Source organism: Cajanus cajan, chromosome 10, assembly GCF_000230855.2.
Source record: "Cajanus cajan strain Asha chromosome 10, NIPB_CcT2T_4, whole genome shotgun sequence".
Lineage (NCBI taxonomy): Eukaryota > Viridiplantae > Streptophyta > Magnoliopsida > Fabales > Fabaceae > Cajanus > Cajanus cajan.
The window spans coordinates 2365439-2381002 of record NC_138526.1 but is presented as its reverse complement, the minus strand read 5'-3'; the positions used below and the strand labels follow the sequence as shown (position 1 = coordinate 2381002).

General features: G+C 30.5%; 1 protein-coding gene and 1 pseudogene across 1 annotated transcript; both read left to right on the top strand.

Annotated features, from left to right (window-relative positions):
• The first annotated feature begins 3329 nt into the window (after positions 1–3329).
• On the top strand, positions 3330–6900 carry LOC145952612 (prohibitin-3, mitochondrial). The gene is made up of 2 exons (XM_083065382.1): positions 3330–4284; positions 6621–6900. Exon 1 carries the CDS (start codon positions 3437–3439, stop codon positions 4274–4276), a length of 840 nt encoding a protein of 279 aa, XP_082921508.1. The 5' UTR covers positions 3330–3436; the 3' UTR covers positions 4277–4284; positions 6621–6900.
• Positions 6901–14197: 7297 nt separating this feature from the next.
• Positions 14198–14869, top strand: LOC145952749 (secreted RxLR effector protein 161 pseudogene; annotated as a pseudogene).
• The last annotated feature ends 695 nt before the right edge of the window (positions 14870–15564 follow it).

The following is a 15564-nucleotide window of genomic DNA, read 5'->3' as shown; positions in this document are numbered from 1 at the left end:
ATAAAGGATATAGGTAATTGAAAGAAGGGTTTTTAAACATTATTAGATTTTCGCAATATTATAAAATAAATTGCTATTGAAAATAATTTTAAATATATATATATATATATATATATTAAATTAAAAGAAAATATTTAGATAAAATATTTTAACAATTATTAATTATTATTAAAATTTTACATTATTATAAAAATTTGCTGACGGAAATAATTAAAAAAACAAATATATCAAAATAAAGGATAAAATTTGGATAAAAATATTTAATATTATAAAATAAATTACTATTGAAAATCATTTAAAATATATATATATATCAAATCAAATACAATATAATTTTAAATTTACAGAAATATTTGTTCAATTTTTAGTATCACAAAATAATTTGATTTTACTATATCGTTAAGGAACATTACGAAATCATTCCTAATAATATTAGGATTTCTAATCACTCCTAATTAAGACCAAAAAATCTTTAATAAAAAATTTGATAAATCATAATTAAGACTAATTAATTAGGGTAAAACAAAAAATCAAAAACCTTAATAAATCATTTGATAATAAAAATGGTAGTATATATAATTAAAGAATATTAGGGAATCATTCCTTATAATATTACTGTTTCTAATTATTCTTAAATAAAGAATATTACGATATTAATTAACAGAAATTCTTAAATTGCTTAAATCATTAAAATTTTAATAATTATTAAAAATATAATTAATTTAATAATATTAACCGACTATAAAAATTTAATCATATTACTAAAATTATCATTAATCGACTAGGACGGATTAAAATATAATTATTAAAATCTTAATCATATTTTTCAAAATAATTAATTACATATAAATAAATATTAAAAAATATTTGTTCAATTTTTAGTATGACAAAATAATTATCGATTTATTGTTAATGGATACACCGAAAAAATAGTATTATCAATAAATTCTTTATATAAAAAATATTGTGTACTTATTTAAATTGATATATTTTAGAAAAATATGATTAAAGAAAATTAACACAAGGATAATTTTTTTTTAAAAAAAAGTCTATATATAATCTCACAAAACATCAAAGAATCATAGTGAAATTTACTATTCCTATATACAACGAGTTCATCAAATGCACTTTTTGAATGATACCATAAAACAGTGGCAAAGAAGAAAACGACACCGGATTCTTGATCTAGAATTGGTGTGGTCTTCATTTGGTTGAATAAAAAGAAATAATACGAAGTCAAAATAAGAAAAATATTTACAATAAAAAATATACACAAAAAATAAAAAAGTAAGCTATTAAAAGTAATATAAAGTTCAATAATTGATTAGGCTTTCTTACTTCAAGCCTATCCTACTCTTCTTGACTCTTTCAAGCTTTGGTCCCTTGACATGTTATCATCTCCTCCCTCTTCAAGAGGATTTGTCCTGAAATCACAAAGTTTTTTCTTCTTATTTAACAGCTACAAAAAAAAGTAAAGTACAAGCATTAGAAGTGTTATTTTTTTTTATCATCAAAGAGGTTTTACTTATTTATCTTCTCCAAGTGTGGGATGGACCTATCTTTAAGGATTTTTACTGTCTTGGGGTCCCCTTGAACCCTTATAAGTCCTACAACACTATCTACATTCAAACTATATTTTTCTAAAGGATTGTTTACTATTAGCTTTTAAAAAGACTTGTCTTGGCTATCCTATGTGATCACCTAGGCTCCTAAAAACTAAACTATTTATAATTAAAATTCCTTTCTTATAGATTGAGGTGATCAAGAGTCACTGTGACTAGGAAACTTTTTAGGAACAAAGTGTTAATCTACAAATATAATTAAAATAAGCAACAATAACCAATAAATGATTAGTATGAGTGACATTGTACTTACAATTTTTAAACAAGAAATAATGAGTTGACACAAATGGTTTAGGATCAAATTTAGGCTTGTGTTTTCCATTATGCAATTGGACCATTAAAATTCTACTTTGATGGACATATTTACTCAATGAGATCCTTTGTGTAAGGGATGAAATTTCTTTAATAGATCTCTATTGACCCTCAATTCAACAAGTAAAATCTTAGATCAAATTGAATAAAATTGAATTTCGATTAACTATTAAGTAAGCAGAGGTACTTAGTCTAAGGATCGCCAATATGTCATTAATTATTTGTCCAATAATCTTGAGAGTGTGATCTTCTACCTACTATTTAAATAATAATAAAAAATCATTAAACAAATAGTCAATAAATCAAATTTTAACCTTTATTTATATGAAGAAAACTTTGACCCACATATAAATATCAACACATTTAAATGCTAAAATTTTTGGTTATCAAGACAAATACTCTTTTGCAATTTTATACATTAAAAAAACACATGTAGAAATAATAATTTTAATATAATTTTACTCCACCAATTACCAATTTATATTTATTTTGCATAATAAAACATTTGAAAAATTCATCCGAATAGTAGAGTTGGAATCCTAACTCTTACTTTACATAAAAGTCAAATTGAGCAAGAATATCCACCTACTTGATTTGTTAAATCCATGAAAGAAATTTATTCAACAAAATACTCATTAATAATAAAAAATAAATCTTCCATCACAGGCTTCACACCACTTCCTCCTTACTCGCGCAAGACACAATTTTCTTTCCATTCCCGAAAGCCAAAAATAAAGAAAGATAAAAAGAAAAAGAAAAAAAAACGATTACCCCTTGAACAAGCCAAGCTAAAAGCATGCTAACGTGTAAACAAGTACATCTAATCTTCAAACATGAGTTGATAACAATTGTCTATATTATTTTTTTTAATAACAAATATTATGTTTTTATATTAATAATATTATTATAATATAATATATTTATTTTTATATTAATATTGATATTTGGACTAATAATAAAATAATAAATTTATTTTAAAATTTAATTTATATTATTATTTATTTTATTAATTAATAATATTATATTTATAATAAATATTAAATAATTTATACCTATTATAAAATATTAGTAAGTCAAAATATTTAGTATCTTTATTAAAAATAAAACAAAATAAAAATTAAATAATAAAAGTATGTTAACTTAATTAATATTATAATTAATCTATTAGATTCAAACTTTTACATTTGATAAAAAAATATCATTTTTTTTAATTTTTTAAAATAAAAATATAATAGTAAATAAAAAGTATAAACTTAAATTTTTATAAAAAAAAAATAGATAAATTTAATTATATTAGTCTCAGTTCATTAAATTTTAATGTAATTAAATAATAGATTCACTTACATAAGTTACATTTAAAAAAAAAAATAAATAAATAAAAACCAGCCAAGATCCCGATCAAAACCAAAACTAGCACCAAAAAGCCCCAATCAAATCCAAACCTAAAACCCTCTTCCTCTCTCTTTCTCCCATTCCTAAACCCTACTCCGGTAGTCCCCAAAATGGGAAGCAACCAAGCGGCCGTCTCCTTCCTGTCGAACATCGCCCGCGCGGCCGTGGGCCTGGGCGCGGCGGCCACGGCCCTCTCCTCGACTCTCTACACGGTGGACGGCGGGCAGCGCGCCGTCCTGTTCGACCGTTTCCGCGGCATCCTGGACTCGACGGTGGGCGAAGGCACCCACTTCCTGATCCCGTGGGTGCAGAAGCCGTACATCTTCGACATCCGGACGCGCCCCCACACCTTCTCCTCCATCTCCGGCACCAAGGACCTCCAAATGGTTAACCTCACCCTCCGCGTCCTCTCCCGCCCCGACACCGACAAGCTCCCCCTCATCGTCCAGAACCTCGGCCTCGAGTACGACGAGAAGGTCCTCCCCTCCATCGGCAACGAGGTCCTCAAGGCCGTCGTCGCCCAGTTCAACGCCGACCAGCTCCTCACCGACCGCCCCCTCGTCTCCGCCCTCGTCCGCGACAGCCTCATCCGCCGCGCCAGGGACTTCAACATCCTCCTCGACGACGTCGCCATCACGCACCTCTCCTACGGCGCCGAATTCTCCCGCGCCGTCGAGCAGAAGCAGGTCGCGCAGCAGGAGGCCGAGAGGTCCAAGTTCGTCGTCATGAAGGCCGAGCAGGAGCGCCGCGCCGCCATCATCCGCGCCGAGGGAGAGAGCGACGCCGCCAAGCTCATCTCCGACGCCACCGCCTCCGCCGGGATGGGCCTCATCGAGCTCAGGAGGATTGAGGCCTCCCGGGAAGTCGCCGCCACGCTGGCCAAGTCCCCCAACGTCTCTTACCTGCCTGGAGGACAGAACATGCTCATGGCTCTTGGTGCTCCTCGATGATCATCTGGGTAATTCAAATGTTGCCTTTAAACTTATATGTTCATGCTTTTTGGTCTTGATTTGTCAGAATTGGATTTTTGATTTCCTACATAGTAAACAATCACTTTAGTCCCTGAAAGTGGTGAGTGATGTGATCTGACATTAGTTTCAGAAACTAAGAAAATGTTAAACAAGTTTCTAACTTCAACTACTTAATATCGTTTTGATTCTTGAATATATGACAATATTATCAATTTAATTGCTCATTTTTTGCGTGATTATCAATTTTTACTTTTGTAAACTTATTTTACGTTTTCTTAGTTTTAGAGACTAACATGATAATATTTTCCAAATTCAAGACTAAACCGACCATTTACTCTTGATTTTCTACATTGACATTTGATGCAAACTTTTATTATGCAAGTTACTACAGAAAATTTTCAATTTTGATCAGAAAACAATTCAGAAAGTAAAAACTACTTTAGTTTTATCCTTTTTTCATGTCCCAAGAGCAATTCATATGGAGTTGTTTAAGTTGTTTGCTTAAACTAGGAAACCGTTTTTTTTAAGCTTGTTTCTTATTTTGGTTTCCTAAATTTAATGACCCTTTGTTATATAAGAAACAGTTGCTTATGAGTGAAAGAAATAATTTATTTCTTAAAAAGATTAAATTTTACGGTGAAACAAAATTAAGTGAAGAAGAAGCATGAAAATGTTGGTTGTTTAAGGATTGTACAATTGGAGTGTAATTTGGGTGAGGTGCAAAACTGTGATGTGGCTTACTGGGACCTACTTAAGAACTTGAAGTGGGTTGCTTAATTGAGCACTATTGAAGATACTATAACTTCGAGGAATCGTCGGGTGACATTGCACTTTCAGCAACATTCTTTATAACATTCTTCACTATTGTGCGAAATTTTATGCTGATTATGTTAATAGAGAGTGGAGTTGGATTTTTGGATTATTAATGGAGAGCAGAGTCTAGACCAAAGAATGGGTGACAAATATGTATTCCATTTTGCTAATATTCCTGTTCCTTGGTCAGTGGAAAATTGATGATTGGGCTTTCCTATGGAATTAACAAGGTTACTTCAGTTTAGCTCTTTCAACTTTGCAGGATCATTGAATGTTGTCTTATACTTGGTTAACGATTGCTTGATGAGGAATTTTATCAACATACATTTTTATATTCTCTATGATTGAGTGAAATTTAATGCCGATGTTTTTAATGGGGTGGACTTATGTTATTTTGTAGGGTCGGCATGTGATTTTACCTAATATTAGAGAAATTGTTAAAAGAACAAGTGACGGAGAGCATAATTAGTATTTTTTGTGGTACCTTTTACCTTTCTTATTTAGGGCCAAGAATGTTAGTTTCTTGTTGTTTGTGTGTCCACTAGTGGGGTAGGTTGCAAGATGGATAGGTTTATGTTAATAGAGGTGAGTTTTTCTTGCTGCTGTTCTGCCTTGGCTTTATACATTGGGGGTTTATACCTAGCTTTGATGGATTTAAATTAGTTGTAAGAGATGGTTTAGTTGTCTGCAAAATTGAATTTTGTTTTTAGTGGCAAAAGAGAATTCCTTGAGAGAAAAGAAGTACAAAGATGGATGATCAGAAATTCATGAACTGTGGTCTGTTAAAATTTACAAGAGCACACTTCAACGGACCATATTCTTGCTTGTTTTTACTCCATTAAATTTTGATGGTGGTTAGTGGACATGTTCAAATGCTCAAACAAAGTACACTTCTGCCAAGCTATTGCACTGTGCAAGAAGGGTGTTATTAGGCCGGTGCACCTACAACAAATCATTAGTGTTCATCCTGTTAAGTATCAGTCCAAATAAATTCCTTAAAGAGCTCTAACCTTTCAAAACAAAGCTGTGACAGCTAAATTGTCTGCAGACATTGACATATTTTTGCGTACACCACTGCACACTACTGCCCTCACCTACCACCATTTGAACCCAAATTCTGTGCCTGTTTTTACTTTTCTAATTTACAATATATCTGCAAGGGTCCTGTGAAGTTAATACGCAGCCTTTTTCCCTTCTGATATAATAATTAGATGATTATGAATTTTATCTGGGATGCTTCGGCTAACACTATTCACTCAACTCAAAGTTATTTTGGTTATTTATTAAGACATAAACTTCTTGTTCTGTGCATCAAGTTATTGGCATTAATTTGCTCTTACTTTTTAGATTGATCTTTACCCTTTCTGCGACAGTACGTGATCCTTTAACACATTTTCAATACGCGACATGTTAAAGCCCATAAGGGCATCTATTGTTCTGCAGTCTTGACCCAAACCAAAATATTTACCCATTGCCAAACCCCCCTAACACATTTCCTTCTTCATTTCAGGGCTACAATAGATTTTCTGTCGTCTCACAGCGTGCATGGATCATTGGTTTTAGTTTCGCGGTTGGAAATAATTTTCTGGTGTTTTTACTCGGTAGACTCTCATTTTAGCATAATTTGTTGTTCTTAGAAAGGTAAAGAGGTGGAAATGGATTTGGACCTTGGTTTTTTCATGATAAATTGGCCTTTTTAGTTGCAGAGTAATAACTACATGCAAAAGTATATAAGTTGAGAGATGAACTTGATACTTGATTGTGTGGTTAATGTAGGTTCTTTGCATCCATCGCCTTTGGTTTAGTTTTGTTTATTTATTTATTTCAATTTGGCCATTTTTGCTGGTGAATCAGATAATCATCACCGTGAATACATTTTTTTTTAATCAGGCAATCTAACTGTAATATGTTATTGACCCCACAAAAAGATGATAAGCCCCCCTCTCAAAGCCTATAGGTTTGTCCTTTTATTTATTTATTTATTACAGACCATCTTTTTATACGATGAATTGGATCCTAATGGGTGTTCTTGTATTTTGGTTCAGAGTTTGAATTAAAAAGTTATCCAAACCAAATTAAGTGTGGTGTTTGGTTTTGTGATATCTCCTATCGCTCGTATCATAACACAATATATAATTGGATTACCTCATGTAAAGTAATAAACTCAAAATCCATACAAGTAGATAGAAACACATTTTAATTGTAAATTAAGCTTAATGGAATAATAAAATTATAAAGGAATTAAAATTAAAGTTATCAAATTTAATAACATGAAACAAATCTTAATTATGTTTAACTTAGTCATGATGTCACATGTCTTATTAGAACAAGTTCAACACTCAAGTTTAAACTTCATTACTAACATTTTTAACCTCATGTTGAAGATTATTTGCATAACAATCAAAGGAAAACAACACAAAAGAAAAGAAAGTGAGAAATATCTCACTTTGACTTATGGTATAAGAATGCAAATCGGATATTCAAATGTAAACAAGGCATACAACAAGGTATAACATACATAAATAAATGCTATCATGACAATTATGTAGTCACAACAATAAACAATAACAAATGAATCATGATGCATTATGTAATAGATACGAATTATATATTATCATGTATGTGGTGCTAGATAAACATTACATTTGTGTATTGTCACTAACAATATATGTAGAGTAGTTTAGGAGTACATGTTGATTCACACTCGATGCACTCTCACTAGGAGGACATACTATCAAGGTTTGGTTAGGATAGTTAAGTTCCCAAATCAAGTTATTTCCAATGATTGATCCTTAAGCTTTTGATGACAATTCTTGAAGAAATGGATGATAATTCCTTCTCTAAATTGCTCCAAGTCCCTTGAATCTTTCTTCAGATGTTTCTAGACATGAAGAGGTCCAGAGAAGAAGGTTGAGACGTAGAAAAGGGGGGAAGCACCTAAGCCAAAGGAGAAAAATATTGCTCACAAGGTGCCTAACCTAGAAGCCTTCTAGGATTCCTAAATCTAGGCGCCAAAATGGACTTTCAAGAAGAGAGAAAATTGGCTAAAAGCTCAATGTTCTGAATATAATCTCAAAAGTGAATACAATGGAGTTAGGAGAGTTCTATTTATAGGAGTGAAATTGGTGCCACCTTTCATGAAACTTAAATTGGCGCCAAGAATTTGAAAATTCAAATAGAATTTGAATTTCAAATACTTTGGCAGCCAATTTTTGTCCAATGTGCAGCCTAATTTAATTTAAGTAGCATTTAGGGTTAATTTAGATGTATTTGGGGCTGATCATGTGATATGAATCTTAGGTTAGCACATGTGCACTAAATGCATTTCAAATTACTCCTAAATGTAACTTAAATTTGCTAATTTTTTCTAATTAATCTTTTACTCTCAAATCCTAATCTAATGGCCTAAATACAATGGCCAAACTATACCAAACACTAAAAAATAATAAAAGAAACAAAATCAGCCCAATATTGGGTATCAAAATAGCCAAGGCCTATTAAGTCCAAAAATAGGCCTAATAAGCCTATGGTCCAAAAATCCTAATCTAAGTGATCCAAAATACAAGACCAAAATATATGAATTATATACTAATATAATATGTACAAATAGTGTGTCTTAGAGTGTGGTCCAAGAGAAGAACAACTTGGGTCCACCAAGCCCATTGGGTCCACTAGGCTCTAAAACAGCCAAATCTTCATGTCTAGCCCATTCTTCTTGGGTCTTTTAATGTGTCACCTCTTAACCTCCTTGTCATGAATTCAACAACTTTTACATAAGGAGACATTCCTTAATTGTGGTGTATTCCATATCGTATCCTTAAAAAAAATATTTTTATGTATATGATGCATGTCAAACAGACTCTATGGATAACATTTCATATATCTCATAATTCACATATAACAAATCTCATTATATCATATTCTTCATCAATTACTCGTATACACATGTATATGTAGAGTTGTCAAAGTGGGAAACTCCACTCAACCCACCATGGGTTGACTGCTTAAAAAAAATCAACTTGGCCTGGCTCACCACGGTGGATTAACTCACTTAAATTAATTTTTTTTAAAAAGTTATTGAATTTTATAAAAAATATATATTATAATCTTATATTTTAGAATTACAACTATGTTAATAAATAGGACAAATAAAATATCAAAAAAGAATTAGATATCATCCACAAAACTTAATTAACATATAAAATCAAAGTTGTCACATAAAATATTGATGAATAATATCAAAATGACACTAATTATTATAATTCACAAGTAGTATGTACAAAATTTCGTCAATGGTATAAATGTATAATCACATAAATTAACATTTGAAAACATAAAAGAAAATAAAAAATATATTAAGTGCGTCAACCCGTGAGTCAACTTGACTCACCATGGGTTGACTCATGGTGAGTCGAGTTATAAGTGAACTGTGCCAAATTTTATTTATCATTGAAACAAGTCAAATTTTTTTGGCCCAATCTAGCTCAAACCTGTGGTAGGTCGGATTGACTCATGGGTTTTAACCCACTTTAACAATTATACGTATATAAGTTCATGTACAACTCAACTTCATAACATAAGAAAAATATCATGTAATCTAGGGAACATCAAACAACATATACAGACATAATGGCACCTGACAACACACGTTCTGTGCCTAGTGTGATACCTCCAAACGACAACATTGGTCTTTGTCTATACCACACACAAAAAAAAAGACAATAGAGAGCTCATGTAGCATCCACACTTGCCGAGAGTTAGCTCATGTTTGACAGAAGCGTCATAGGGAACCCCATAGAGCTTCAATGCCAAAGAAGGGTCATTTGACGCTTGATGTGAGAGACCTTGAAAGCAAACTTTGGTCTCATCTTTAACGACACTCGAAGTGTCTCAAGTGGCACCCGACGTTGTAACAGAAACAACATGCACAATAGGAAAATGCAAAAATGAGTCACACACCAATTCACCAAAACATGCAATTCAATCTGTAAACATGTTTTATAGCATACCATTAACACCTTACACTATTGAATTTACCCATAAACCAATGTCTTCGCTCAACTATCACAACAAGTTCCTTTAGGATTTTCCATGAGAACCCATAAAAGGTCTCAAATCATGTAATTATCAACTATACACATGCAATTAATCATACAACCAAACAATTCATGTTGTTAATTATGTACAAGAAGAAGAATATCAGCAAAAGAGTACAAGTGGGAAAAACCCCTCATGCACAGACAATTAATAGAGATAGGATTGTGGGCTAATCTCACTACTTAACTTACATCTCACATCTTGAGTGAAGTTTCTCATTCTCCCCTTACCTTGTTGAGTAGAAAAAGATGAATGATCGATTTTGGGGTAATTCCTTTCTTGGTCTTGTTTTCTGATATCTAAATGTAAAAAGAATAGCAAGTACATAAAAAGAGAAGATGCGTAAAAATTGATTAAAACTTCTCTTTTAAAATTTATTTTCTTAATCCTTCTTGAGTTAAAACACTTGACCTTAGTTACTAATTTTTTTTCCTCTTAATTAATTAAATAAAACATTTAAATAAATCTTTTAATAAAAGTACCTTATATTATAATTCAAAGCATATCAAATAATTAAAATAAATATTAATCAACTTTTATTAATTAAAATAAGAATACCAAAATCATTTTAATAAGTCTTGTTAATAAGGTTTGTTCTTATTGGAAAATAAATTTCCGACTTTCAAATTGATTAGAGATAAGTCTAAACTCACATTTTTAATAAAGTTCTTAGTCTATTTAGGATGTAAATCTTTTCAGGCCCAAATATTTTTAACGAAATGAATTTGCTTGGTATCAACAAATGTTTTAGTTACTATTCATGTTAATATGTATGATAGTGAAAAAAAAGTGTTATATGTTGGTTTTTTATTTATTTATTTATGGAAATGATAACATAATATTGTCTTGATGATAATATTGGAAGGAATTGATTAAGTGTAACTAATATTTTAAGACTGCCTAATTTTGGTGAGGTATCTTTATTACTATCTAATCCTAATTATAAGCAACATAGGATAAATTAACAAGACAAAGGAAGATAATTTAGTTGATTATTTTTAATTAATTTTATCATAAATTCAAATTTTTATTTTAAAGGTATTTTTTTCTTTAAGTGATTGTTATATTTAATATTAGTTATAAATATGAAATAAAGTTAACAATAAATTAAGGTTATTAAAGAAATTCATCTCTGAGTAACTTTTAAAATTAATGACGTTGATTATAATTAGGACTGAAGAAAAAATTATTTAGTTACTTATAATTAAAACAAAAGATAGTATTTTACAATTTTTGAAATTAATTATTTTGCTAAAGATGTCTAAATTGTTTTTAATTCCATTTTTTTAATCACCGAATATAATACAGAATTTTATATTCTTTTTTAATATACCAAAATCTAATTTGAATCAGGAGTATATCAAATAAAAAATATATATGTTATATTGACTTATATATTAATTTAGATGTAAAATGTTAACAACAATCCTAAATTAAAAAAATATTCTTTAGAATAATTTAGTCTTTTTTTTTTTTTTTTATCTATATCTTAGAAAATATCGTAGAGTAATAAAAGTCTTTATATGTGCCCTATACCACCAACCTAGTTGGTTTGAAGTAGAGGTGTTCATGGATCGATTTTTTGAAAAAATCAAATTGAACTGAATCAAATCATTTTATAAAAGTGGATCGATTAATCGATTCATTTTTTATGAAGTGGATTGGTTTGATTTTTTTTTTTTAAATATGGATCAGTTTTTTTGAAATTGGATCGATTTGGTTCGGTGCAGTTATTCATTTTTTACTCATATATGAATCATTTTTTTAAATCAAACCGAACCAAACCGAACTGATCCACTTTGTAAAAATGGATCAGATAACTGGACCGATTTTATAAAATGGATCGATTCATATTTTTTTTAAAATGGATCGAATTTTTCAATACGGATCGATCAGTTAAGGATCGGTTCAGATTAATTTGGATTTTTTGCACACCCCTAGTTTGAAGAGACTTTGGATGAGAAAATTATGAGAAGTGAATTGAAAAAGGACTTAAATAAAAATAACTAAAATTTAAAAGGACTTAAATGGAAATAATTAAAATTAAGAAGATTAATATGAAAATAATCTTATTTTAAAGGGAATGAATTTGTATTTAAGCTAAAATTATGGAATTTAAACTTTAATTTGTACTTATATAGAGAAAAAATATTAATTTTTAGTGACCATTTAAAAATATTAAACCTTAAACATAAATCTTCATATAAGTTGTGAAGTAAAATTACAATCACTTTCAAGTTATAAATAAAATATAATAATGAAAGTAATAAGAATAAAGTATAAAATATAATAGAAATGTCAAAACAAGTGGACACATACAAGCATGAAATAATAAAAAGCTTTTTTCCCCTTCTTAATGTAATCTATAAGAGACATTAGTGTAGTGTAAAAAAAAATGATATTAATGTAATTTTGTTCATTTTGTTAATCTTTTTAATTATTTCATGCTCATGTATTGTGATTTGTTTTACTATCTCTACCTTATTTTATGTTTAGTTTTTTCTTTCTTTCTATTTATTAGTTATATTTACTTTTTGTACATTTGTATGGATGTTTGTGTAATCATATGACTTTTACAAAGTTACTAGTGTGGTAACCCAAGTGATGTCTATGTATTTGATTTAAAACAATTTATATCATAAGAATTAATAAATATAATTAAAAAATAATTATGGATTTATGAGTTTAATGTGTTTAAGTATATATATTTTTTTATAATTTCAAAATATTTTTATTTTAAATTAATAATAGAAAATTTTGATTATATAAAGTTTATAAATTATAATGAGTATATATTTATTGAACTTATCATGTATATGATATTTGAAGTAATTATTGACTAATGTTAATATATAATTTGTCTCTATCAAAAATGGAATTATTTATTATAGTTTTAAATTATTATTATGTAATAATTTCATGTAATGTTATTCAAAAAATTATTGTAATTATTTATATATAGTGCGATAATTGCATGATATTTCATTTTTACTCCACTAATTATTTACTTCTTCATTAAATAAATACTATTTTTTTTTAAAATATTATAATTCAAACATTGTTTTAAAAGAGATGAACATTGTTCAAAGATTATTATTAAAATATCCATATAAATAAACATATCAATTTTATAAAAATGATCTTTAAAATTAAGTAAATAAATAATTGAATAATGTTCAAAAGGGAAAACAACTAATTGATTCTTAAATATCTTATTTTCTTGTTTATAATATTAAAATAAAAATTGGTTTTTTTTTTCAAAAATATATTGAAAGGTTAACATACTATAGAATTTGAATTTATTAATTTTAAATGAGAACAATAAATATTGTTAAATTTAGTATCTATGAAATTAAATTTTTGAAAACAATTTAACCCTTCACATTTATTGTTGTTGGAGTTCAAGTGTGAAGTGAAGTCCCACATTGGTTAGAGTTGGACATGTTAAGTAATATATAAGTGAGAAAGACCCACCTACCTAATGCCTTAAGGTTTTATGATATGTTGTGGTGTCAAGCTCACTTGTGTGACTTACTCACTACCCATTATATGGAGTGCTCCTCGATGTTAAAAACTCCCCAACATTAGGATCAGAGCCGATGGTTCGACCCAGTGACTGATGATCGGCTCAGATGAGTATTGGTTGGATCCAAGAGTGGGATCCAAGTGACTTGCCAATAGTATGTCTATATGTTGATGACCTATTACTAACAGGAAGCAAAGCTGAAGAAATTGATGCATTCAAGTAGGATATGAAGGCTGAATTTGAAATGACTGACTTGGGAAAACTCTCTTATTTTCTTGGAATAGAGTTCAAGGAAACTAAAGGTGGAATTTTTATGCATCAAAGCAAATATACTACAGATGTGTTGGAAAGGTTTCAGATGCTGAATTGCAATCCAGTTTCAACACTTGTTGATACTGGAAATACACTTGACAAGTCTGAAGGAGATCAAATGGTGGACAAGACTCTATATAGGAATTAGGAAAATGGTAGGATCTCTAAGATATGTCTGCAATACGAGGCCTGCTATTGCATATGGAGTAGGGCTTATGAGCAGATATATGGAGACACCAAAGCAATCTCATTTGCTTGCTGTTAAGAGGTTGCTCAAGTATGCTAAGGGAACAATTGGTTATGGACTAATTTTTCCTAATAAATTTAGCAGTCCTAATCACAGTATGGTTGGATACTTTGATGCTGATTGGTGTGGAGATAAAGTTGACAGGAAAAGCACCACATGTTATGTATTCATGCTTGGAGATGCTCCAATTTCCTGGTGCTCAAGAAAGCAATCTGTTGTGGCTTTGTCTTCAAGTGAGGCTGAGTATATAGCAGCTAGTATGGGTGCCTGTCAAGCTTTATGTCTGGAAACTTTGCTTGAAGAATTGAAGACAGGGACTGAGGAAGGCATGTTGTTAATGGTGGATAACAAATCAACAATAAATCTGGCTAAAAATCCAGTAGCACATGGTAGAAGTAAACACATTGAGACCCGATTCCACTTCCTAAGGGACCAAATAAGTAAAAGAAAGTTGAAACTTGAGTTCTGCAGATCTGAGAGCCAAATTGCAGACATTCTAACCAAACCGTTGAAAGAAGAAAGGTTTGAAGAGCTAAGAAATAAGCTTGGGGTCAAGTGCATAGGGAAGCTGAATTAAGGGGGAGTGTTGTAATAGTAATTCAGTTTCTGTAGTCCCTAAACTATTAGTTTGTTGTTGTTACTGTTATAAATGGCTTGGCAATTATTAGTTACAAAATAATGGATATATAAGGATGTAAACTTTCTGTAATAATATACTTCGAATATATTCTTCTCTCTCAATTCCCTGACACTCAATTACTTTGTGTGTGTGATTACAAGTGTTAGTTCTATTGTGTTTGCTGTCTACAACAGTGGTATTAGAGCCGATGGTTCGATCAAGTGACTGGTGATCGGCTTAGACAAGTATTGGCTAGATCCAAGAGTGGGATCCTGAATGGAATTGGCAGGAGATCCAAGAGTAGGATCATCCCTTGTACTGAAAGTCTCCTTAGAGGTGTGGAGGACGTGTGTCGTTGAAGTGCAATAATAGTGCAAGTGAGGCCACCATTGAATATTCGTGGACGAAAGAAAAGCTTTCGCTCGAGAGAGAACATGACCATGTGGAAGGGATTCACACTTAAGGGGGAGTGTTGGAATTCAAGTGTGAAGTGAAGTCCCACATTGGTTAGAGTTGGGCATGTTGAGTAATATATAAGTGAGAAAGACTCACCTACCTAATGCCTTAAGGTTTTAGGATATGTTGTAGTGTCAAGCTCACTTATGTGACTTACTCACTACCCATTATGTGAAGTGCTCCTCGATGTTAAAAAC

Excerpts from the sequence above, each read along its gene's own strand:
- LOC145952612 (XM_083065382.1), top strand. The coding sequence starts at position 3,437 with ATGGGAAGCAACCAAGCGGCCGTCTCCTTCCTGTCGAACATCGCCCGC.